This window comes from Microcebus murinus, chromosome 22 (genome assembly GCF_040939455.1).
Source record: "Microcebus murinus isolate Inina chromosome 22, M.murinus_Inina_mat1.0, whole genome shotgun sequence".
NCBI classification, from domain to species: domain Eukaryota; kingdom Metazoa; phylum Chordata; class Mammalia; order Primates; family Cheirogaleidae; genus Microcebus; species Microcebus murinus.
In genome coordinates, this window is record NC_134125.1 from 7,022,114 (window position 1) to 7,032,219 (window position 10,106).

The 10,106-nt window shown below is 44.8% G+C and overlaps 1 protein-coding gene across 3 annotated transcripts in view; it reads left to right on the plus strand.

The window, feature by feature from the left end:
* ATP2A2 (ATPase sarcoplasmic/endoplasmic reticulum Ca2+ transporting 2) overlaps positions 1-10,106 on the plus strand; it is a 66,922-nt gene that overhangs the window by 42,270 nt on the left and 14,546 nt on the right. For all 3 annotated transcript variants that reach the window (XR_001158432.2, XM_075996542.1, XM_012782315.2), the window contains exons 12-19: positions 3,935-4,057; positions 4,140-4,358; positions 5,025-5,360; positions 6,389-6,609; positions 7,012-7,214; positions 8,969-9,054; positions 9,272-9,405; positions 9,975-10,092. Coding sequence is in view for 2 of the 3 variants with exons in the window: in XM_075996542.1 (XP_075852657.1) it covers positions 3,935-4,057; positions 4,140-4,358; positions 5,025-5,360; positions 6,389-6,609; positions 7,012-7,214; positions 8,969-9,054; positions 9,272-9,405; positions 9,975-10,092 (1,440 nt within the window). In the remaining variant the exon portion in view is untranslated. The remainder of the gene's footprint in view (positions 1-3,934; positions 4,058-4,139; positions 4,359-5,024; positions 5,361-6,388; positions 6,610-7,011; positions 7,215-8,968; positions 9,055-9,271; positions 9,406-9,974; positions 10,093-10,106) is intronic.

A 10,106-nucleotide genomic window follows, 5' to 3' on the forward strand; every position in this document is an offset into this window, starting at 1 on the left:
AAGACCACCATACTTACCTGTGCTGCGACACTATCCGTAGATTTCTGTGGCCTCACAAGCCAGGTGAGGTTAGACCTGAGTAAAAACAGTGTGCAGCCGCTGCTGACAGACACTAGTCATCTGTTTGGCCTCCAGTACCTGGATCTCTTCTACAACAGGCTGGTCATCCTGCCTGTCACTTTGCTCAGTTTAAGAATCTGAAGCTGCTGGATCTCAATGATAACTCCAGGTGGTGGGTTATTGCTTGCATGCATAAGTGGGCAGATGAGATAGCACAGATGAGGGCTTCGTGGGTCAACCAGGAGCATAAGTGGCAAGGGGAGTGGGAGAGAAGCAGTATGAGGCTAAGAAGAAGCAAGCTGTGGAAGCTCAGGAATGGGAACTGCAGAAGCCAGAGAAGATGGGTTGGAGGTAGGATGCAGTGCCCTCAAAGCAGCCGAGGAGCAGGAGAAACTTAAGGATACAAGTCAGGCCACAGAGTCTTACGTGGCTCCTATCGGAAGCCACCACCAGAGAAACACACCCAGCCCAAGCAGCTGCTACTTTTCTGTGTGGCAGACAGGCTGCTTGATTGTTGTACCACAGAGCTGCCCAACAGCTCTGTGGGCAGCTCTGTTGCTGCCCCCTAAACCACACCAATGTGAATACCCCCTACCTGCAGTCCGGGGTCTGCACACCCATGAGACCCTCTAGTGGGTTCTCCATACCAGTTGCCAAGAGAGAGCTCGTCCTCAGTGCTGACTGGCTCTCAGCCTTAGAGCCCACGTTCCTATGGAATTGGGCTCTTCTGGACAGAACCACCTATCTGCCTGTTACCACTGGGTGGCTGCTGATAGATGCTTGAAGCCTCTTTGTAGAATTTCTTAGTAACTTAGTGTTCCCTGGGGGAATAAAGAGAAACTGGAGGGGGAAAAGACAGTTACTGCATGCTTGAAGGAACAGGTTTGAGAGAGGGGAGAGAGGAAAGCTGAGCCTTTTCTAGTTATATAAAGCTGTGTAAAGGCAAGGCTCACTTCTACTGAAAGGTCAGCTGTTACTGCATTCATTGTATGTATCATAAACCCTTTGTTTTCGTTCCACCCTGGATAACCATGGCAGATCAGGAGGCAGCACCATTGAACAAGTGCAGCCTAAGCTGGGGGAGGGAGCACACTCATTTTCTTAAGGACCTTAGAGACTAAAGCACTTCAGTGACCACACAACATGTCAGGCTGTGAAAAGAACTTTAAGATCATCCTGTCTGATTTGCAGGAAGAGACACCAAGCCTTCCTTGACTTGTGTGTGGTAGACTACACTGCCACTCTACACCCTTTCTTTCTTCCTTTTTTTTTTTTTTTTTAATGAGACAGTCTGTCACCTGTGTAGGGTGCAGTGACATCATGATAGCTCACTGTAGCCTCAAACCCTTGGGCTCAAGTGATCACTCCTGCCTTAGCATCCTGAGTAGCTGGGACTATAATCATGTACCACAACACCCAGCTAATTTTTCTATTTTTAGTAGAGACGGGGTCTTGCTCCTGCTCAGACTGGTCTCAAACTCCTCAGCTGAAGCAATCTTCCCATCTCAGCCTCCCAGAATGTTAGGATTACAGGTGTGAGCCACTGTGTCTGCCACACCTTTTGTTTTCTTTATACCATTTTGCCTTTATAACGTCCTGAGAAAACAAAACTCACATCAGAATTGGCAGTATCTCAGCTGAAGTATAGATTCTGTGATTCGCAAATAGCAGTCTCAAAGCCATGAAGGCCTTGGGCTACTCCTGTGGCTTCCATGGAACAGGCCCTTGCCTCAATTTAGAAAATGAATCCTTGCAAAAACACATTGTCATCTCTGTTAGTGGGTGTAACTTAGTATCTTGGAGGCAACCTGAAATCTCAGCTTCACAGTCTGAGGGTTAGATTTGCGGGATTTTAGACCTGCAGCTGTACCTACCTGCTCAGTGAAGGGAAATAAGTAGCATCGTGGGGCTCAAAAGTGGTGCGTTAACTGCTGACCAGCATGGAGAAATCCATCTTCTCGTCTGCCTCTTGAGGCATCTCTTTGCTCTGTGGCTCCTTTGCCTCATTTCACATCAGCTTGGCAAGGAGATCAGAAATGTCATGGTGCTCATTCACTGAGAGCCCCAAACTCATGGCCTCCCCTCCCCACCTCAGAGCAAGAACCTGTTGTCATTGAGGCAGAGAGAGCAGGGCCCAGTGTTTTAGCCCTGTGGCCCATGTGGATAAGACAACCACTCGGCCAGCCAGGGACTGGAAGAAAGGCTCTGTTCTCCTCTCCCCAAAGGACATCTCACCTGTGTAGGTCCACATGTTATGCAGTACACATTCCTTTGGTATACTTGATTAAAGACAGGTAAGAAGGGTGTTCGATTCAGATGCTAAACAACGCAGCACAGCGCTCAGATGCCTGTTCCTCTGCATCTGAGGCAACTCTGGCTGACAGGGTGGTCTCGGTATGTGGAGCCCAGTTTAGCAGCTCAGCATACTGCAGTTTCCTAGTAGATGTAAAGATTGTTTGGGACTTTAACAATTAAGTATGTGTTTGAGAAGAAATCAATGCAAGTAGTTTACCATATTAACCAGATAAAAGTGGAAACCCACAAGATCATCTCAGTAGGTACAGAAAAGGCATATGGTAAAATTTTCTCTCTGCCACATCAGACTAGGAATAGAAGGGCACATCTTCAAACTGACTCTGTCTACACACAGCCCACACTAACATCATACTTACTGATGATTATTCCCACCCAGCGTTTCTACACAGTATTGTACTGGCATTTCTAGCCTGTGCAGTAAGCAAAAAAATATATAAAAATGGGAAAGGAAAGGTAACAGAGAGAGGGAGGGAGGTAACAAGAGTCGAAAGCTATAGGTTCTCACTCCTCGTCTGACCTGACCTATTTGTTGGTGCCATTGCTCACTCCCTCTGTGAAATACCCCTTTTCACTTGGCTTCCATGACCCCGTGCTTGTTCTCCCTCCCTGACCTCTACTCCTTCAAGGTCTCCTTGACTGGATCGTTCAGTAGCTCTGGGAGGTGGAGGTCTCAGGCCACACCCTCAGCCATTTCTGTCTGCAGTTACTCCCATGATTTCTGGTCTCAAACGTTAAATGCCATCAAGGTGCTAAAAGTCTAATACGGTAGCCACCAGCTGCCTAAAGCTATTTAGGATACTTAAAAACCATTCATTAAGTGCCCCAGTGACATTCATTTCAAGTGCTCAGTGGCCAACTGTGACTGCTACATGAATGAATGATGACCACAGAGTATTGCCATCATTGCAGAGTTCTGATGGACAGGACCGCCTTGGACTGACCTCTCCTCTAGTGCTGTCATCCTTGTCCAACTTGCATTGTTGTATAAGCAGTGTTGTTCGTCTCCCTTCCGCCTGTTAACACTACAGAGGCTGAAACCCTCCACTGTCTTCTTATTTCACTTGTTATAAGAGCCAAAGGCCCTACAATGACTTGAAATCCTACATCTACCTCCACCTCTCTCTGCTCTACCTGTCTCACCATTTTCTCTTACAAGCACTATTCCAGCCATGCTGGCATTTCTTCAGCATGCCAGGATGTGTGCCAGTCTGCCCTTCTGTCGTCTCTGCCTAGTGGGCCACATTCACACATCTTTGAGGATTTTACTCCAGTGGTGCAGCCTTCTGACTGCTGTATATAATAACGCAATCTGTATGTACCCAAATGTCACATCCCCATTCCCTGCCTTATCCTCTTCTCCTTAGCACTTTGATTTGACTTGTGCATCCTACTCTTTGAGAAATTAGAGGACAAGTTTCGTGAGAGCAAAAACTTCTGTTTTGTTTATTGCTATAATCCCCAGTGTCTATTATGTAACAGGTGCTCGGTGAATATTTTTTGAAAAAGTGAAAGATGTACAGAAGTTGTCACCCAGTAATATCCTACGTTTTCTTTATAGGTCATAAAACAGCTGATGAAAAAGGAATTTACTCTAGAATTTTCACGTGATAGAAAATCAATGTCAGTTTACTGTACACCGAACAAACCAAGTAGGACATCGATGAGCAAGATGTTTGTGAAGGCAAGTACAGCAAATTGAGATGTTCTTACCAGGGTCCCTGTGAGCCAATGAGTCAAATTGATCTAAATTTGTACCATTCCAGGGCGCTCCTGAAGGTGTCATTGACAGGTGCACCCATGTTCGAGTTGGAAGTACCAAGGTCCCTCTGACCCCTGGAGTCAAACAGAAGATCATGTCTGTCATTCGGGAGTGGGGCAGCGGCAGCGACACACTGCGATGCCTGGCCCTGGCCACTCATGACAACCCACTGAGACGAGAAGAAATGCACCTTGAGGACTCTGCCAACTTTATTAAATATGAGGTTAGCGAGTGAAAAGTTTCTTCATCCACACCCTGCATGTTTCATTGTGTTGAAACAGTACTTCTTCAATAGAAAGGTCAAATGTTCTTGCTTTTTTGCCAAGAAAGAGGTGTGGTTATTTGTTTTTCTGCAGGCCAAATGCGTCACTCTTAAAATTAGGTTGCTGCTTCAAACATACATAGTTAACAGTTTAATAGAAGTTTCTTACTTTCAAAGTAGAATAATCAAGATGAGCTTAAGTAAGCTTGTAAAACTCATTTTGCAACTCATGTAAATTAAGATTTTCTAAAAACTGAGGATATTTTTAGACTATTCATTAGTTATTGAAGGTTAAAATGTCTAAGTTGGAGATTCCTTCCCCTTTGCTACCTAGAGTAGAATTCTTTTATCCCAAAGCTTTGAACAGAAGAGACAAGCCTTGGAACTGTGAGCCACTGAAGTTGCCAGCATCATAATGTGCTTACTCCTCAGTGTTTTTTCCCTGTTTCAGAATATTACTGTTTTGATAGTCAAAGAATGACTTGGTAACAAAAGTGTAGTAGTGACTTTTTTCCCCTAATAAAATTATAAGAAACCTTTCCTTATAATGTATGACTGGCCATTTTTCAAACTAGAGGAAAAAAACAGAATTTTCTGCTTTAACTTAAAGTGATCCTCTTACTTTAGACCAATCTGACATTTGTCGGCTGCGTGGGCATGCTGGACCCCCCGAGGATTGAGGTGGCCTCTTCTGTGAAGCTGTGCCGCCAGGCAGGCATCCGCGTCATCATGATCACAGGGGACAACAAGGGCACTGCCGTGGCCATCTGCCGCCGTATTGGCATCTTCGGGCAGGATGAGGACGTGACGTCAAAGGCTTTTACAGGTCGGGAGTTTGATGAACTCAGCCCCTCAGCCCAGAGAGATGCCTGCTTGAATGCCCGCTGTTTTGCTCGAGTTGAACCTTCCCACAAGTCTAAAATCGTAGAATTTCTTCAGTCTTTTGATGAGATTACAGCTATGGTGAGTATGTTTGGACATATCCAGGTGATTAAGATGATGCAGACAAAACAGATTCTAATTTTGACCATTGAAGTTTTGGTAGCTACTCCCCAATTTGTGAACTTCTTTTGTCATGATCTAGGTTATTTCTCTAGAATTGTGTTGATCAGTAGTTGGCATGCTGTGTACAACTTGTAGAGGAAATCCCAGAGTAGTTTTAAACCTAGAAGGGCCTTCTAAGTCAGTCACAGAGGAGCTATTTGGTGATACCTAGTCTTTGTCTTGGTTAAAGTAGACATGTTTGTATCTTAAGTTTTCTAAAACTTGGTTCAGGATGTAATCTGTCAGTGGTCTGTCACCCAGTGTTTGGATAGTCCTCCTTTGAGTTGCATGTTCCGGTGATGTGTTTTTTAAGAGCTAGATGTTTATGAAGCATTTTCAGTATTGCTCCCCTTGTCCGATTTTCTTCACCTAGATATGTTAACATTGGGTTTTGCTTTCTGTCTGTAACTCTGTTTTAAAGATATTACAGGTGTTCTCTCCTCCCTTTGTCCTCTTCCTCTGTCTTCCAGAGGTAACCACCATCCTGAAGTTGGAATTTAGTCAGTGTTACCAATGTATTATTCCTATGTACATTTTAATCTGTAGGCAACATTTACTATTTTTTCATGTTTTTGAACTTTATGGGTTATATATTTTTGCAAGTCATCTTTCTTGAGATTTATCCATGTTGGATGTAAGTACTTCATTCTAACTGCTATCTGGGTTGTGTTTTTGGTTTTGGTAAAATATAAACAAAATTCAGATAAATTTGAAGTTTTCTGTGTTTCACTTCCCTCTGAAGTCTCTTCGGTAAGATCATTTGGCAGTTTTGCATTTCCCAGGTAAAATGTGTTTTATGACACAGAATTATAAAACAAATTCTATAATCTCTTTACCAAGAGTCTTGCAATTCTTTTTGTTTTCCTTCTGCTTCCCATTCAGTGAGCCCTTGTTCAGGGGTGTGTTACGTGGCGTTTGTCTGAACCGACCTTCGCTTTCCTTTTCAGACTGGTGACGGTGTGAATGATGCTCCTGCTCTCAAGAAAGCCGAGATTGGCATTGCTATGGGCTCTGGCACTGCAGTGGCTAAGACTGCCTCCGAGATGGTTCTGGCAGATGACAACTTCTCCACCATCGTGGCTGCCGTCGAGGAGGGGCGGGCAATATACAACAACATGAAGCAGTTCATCCGCTACCTCATCTCGTCTAATGTGGGGGAAGTTGTCTGGTGGGTCTCTGACAGTATCGCTTATGTTTCTGGGTCAAAAACTGCGGGTGGTGATGGCCAGTTTGCTTTCTCCGTATGGCAGCAGCTTGGGAGGGTGGGGCAGACAAGACACAGGAATCCCTTGTGAAGGTAAATGGTATTTGGGCCCCACGGAACGTTGTCTACAGCAGCCCCAATGTGCAGAGAATCTGATTTCATGTAGAAATGAGTTTAACCAGATAAAGTCACATAAAATTCTTGGCCTTCTAAAAGTTAACTTTAATTCAAAACTGGGTATAAATGTTTTATGATCACCAAAAGTTGTTTCAAGTCATTGATTTCATTGGAGGGGGGGGTAATGCTATTTAAGCATTGGCCAAAAATCATTTGGGGTCTTTGTCTTCTTTCCCTGGGTGGAAACAGTATTTTCCTGACAGCAGCCCTTGGATTTCCTGAGGCTTTAATTCCTGTCCAGCTGCTCTGGGTCAATCTAGTGACAGATGGCCTGCCTGCCACTGCACTGGGGTTCAACCCTCCTGATCTGGACATCATGAGTAAGCCACCTCGGAACCCAAAAGAACCGCTGATCAGTGGGTGGCTGTTTTTCCGTTACCTGGCTATTGGCTGTGAGTACAGTTTTTTATATTACTGATTTTTAAACTGGGGGCTAAAATATTGTAAATTCATCCCATAAAAGCTTGTTTTTCTTTCATTCCCATATCAGGGTAGCAAAATAGAGGTTGCCTTCTTGCAGCTCAATGAACTATATACACCCGATTTACTAAAATCTCTTCATGGTTGTGTCACTGGTTTAGCATCTTGGGCTATTGTGAATGTGCAGTTAAATGTCAAGGTTTTCGACTTTAGCCATTTGTGCAAAAGGGATACAAGGATGGCTCAGGCTGGGCCCTGCCTTCTGTAACTACACAGGTGGGACTGATAATTATCATCAAGATAAAAAACTAAGTCCCCGTTGCCATACACATGTGCCTGCTGGTACATGCACAGGGCCCCGCTGTACTTAAAACATCTATGACCTCATCCTTCTGACCTGGATACCAGTTCTTCCCCATTTTGTACATTAGGAAAGTGAGGTCCAGAGAGGAAATCGTTTCTCTAGGACCCCATAGGAGGGTGTGTTGTTTTAGTAATATGTTCACACATTTAATTAAAAAGTACAAATGGTAATGGTATGGAGTGGAAAGGCTCATCCTAGTCACTTTGCTCCAATGTTGATGGTTTCTTTTATACCATGTACCCTTCCAGAGGTGTTCTGGCATGCTGTGCTCACCGGCGTGCTGACCCTTATCTCGCCAACAGGAAGCAGTAAAGACAATTGTGTATCACTATATATCTAGCTGCCTAATGCACCATTGTAGTTCCTGGGTTAGCGAGTATATGCACTTGTAATTTTTTTTTGTTTTTTTTTTTTTTTTTTTAGATGGAGTCTTGCTTTGTTGCCCAGGCTAGAGTGAGTGCTGTGGCGTCAGCCTAGCTCACAGCAACCTCAAACTCCTGGGCTCAAGCAATCCTGCTGCCTCAGGCTACCGAGTAGCTGGGGCTACAGGCATGTACCACCATGCCTGGCTAATTTTTTCTATATCTATTAGTTGGCCAATTAATTTTTTTCTGTTTATAGTAGAGACAGGGTCTTGCTCTTGCTCAGGCCGGTTTCGAACTCCTGACCTTGAGCAATCTGCCCGCTTCGGCCTCCCAGAGTGCTAGGATTACAGGCGTGAGCCACCTTGCCCAGCCATGTAATTTTTGATTGCTACCATGTAGAGACGGTCTCTTATTCTGAATTCTATGTTCTCAACCACACTTTGTTGCTGCTTTAATAAACTTCCTGAAGTCAAAGTGAACAGAGAGAAGGGGTTAGTCCCAGAATATGCTTTGGGCCACGCCTTGTTGCTCAGTGCTGTGCACTAACTGCTCTGATGGCATTTCCATAGAAAGAGTCTGCTGGGCCTTTCATGGAACAAATACATTCCTATACTACTAGGTAGCATCAGTTTGCATAAAAGTCATGGTATATGGTCTGGTCCCAAACACTGTTTGGCCTTATGTGGAGTACACATGTGCCTGCAGTCTTAAAGCATTCTCTCACTAATTAGAGATAGCACCACTAGCCAGCAGCGCACGGGGTTCGGTAGGGTCTTGCTCACTCTGGAGGAAAGGTTGGCCAGTTCTATACCATAAATGTCCCTGCGCTAGCTGCTTGGATTGTTGGGCACGAGCAGTTAGTAGGAGCTCCTCAGGCTCCAATTACTGTTGACATCAAGGTCTTTGTCCTTCTGAGGATTAGCCCACAGGCATCACCAGCAGTGCGTGCCTTGGGGCACTGTCCCACGTGCGTCAGTGTCCTCACATTTGTTCTCAGGTTACGTCGGTGCCGCTACTGTGGGTGCTGCTGCGTGGTGGTTCATTGCTGCTGATGGCGGTCCAAGAGTATCCTTCTACCAGCTGGTATGTAGCCACCTTTCTGTACCTTAGATGTGAAGTGTCAAATAATCTTACGGTTCAAACAATAAATAATTGCATCTAAGATGATTCTGAAGGACTAGGCTCCTCTGGGAAATGGGGTAAACCCTCATCTGCTCTGCACTTGGGCTGGTCTGTGTTCTGGGCTTGGTGTGGACTGATAGATTGGGCTGATTAGAATTTCATTGGATTTTTGTTGCAGAGTCATTTCCTGCAGTGTAAAGAGGACAATCCGGACTTTGAAGGAGTAGATTGTGAAGTCTTTGAGTCTCCTTACCCAATGACCATGGCGCTCTCTGTTCTAGTAACCATAGAAATGTGTAACGCCCTCAACAGGTTAGTGAGTCTTCCTGGGGGATTGAGTGTGTGTCATGGATGATTGAGGATCACAGGAAAACTCTTCCCTTTCAAAAAAAAAGGAGAACAAGCAACACTGGTTTTAGAAGCTTAAGATGTCATCACCTTCAGGAAGTAGTGGGAGTGCTTAGCCACGTGTTTCTTAAGAGCTCTTCCTTAAAAGAAACAGTGGAGGCCAAAAATAAGAACTTCAGTATCCTGGATGCTAGTACCCACAGGGAGGAGCCCTCACCTTTAATACTGAGACAAATGGTATCATCCAATTAAGTGACAAAAATGGAAATTTCTAAATAGCCTAAGTGTCCAGGGCAATAGGAAATAGCTTTGACCCTGCTGTGGGATGGAATCTGCTGTGCTGAGCCTAGATGTAAAATTGGCAGTTTGTCCTACATCTGAACATTCTTTTCCTTAACTTTGCCAATGTAGAAACTTCCAGAATTAGGTCAATGGAGGATGCCAGGTTAGCAGCTGCCTTACTGAAATGTAGTCCAGCAAAAGGTCTCTAACAGCCTTTTGGGTGAGCTCATATACCTTTCATCATTCTGCAGCTTGTCTGAAAACCAGTCCTTGCTGAGGATGCCCCCTTGGGAGAACATCTGGCTCGTGGGCTCCATCTGCCTGTCCATGTCGCTCCACTTCTTGATCCTCTATGTGGAACCCTTGCCAGTAAGTGGTTGTGG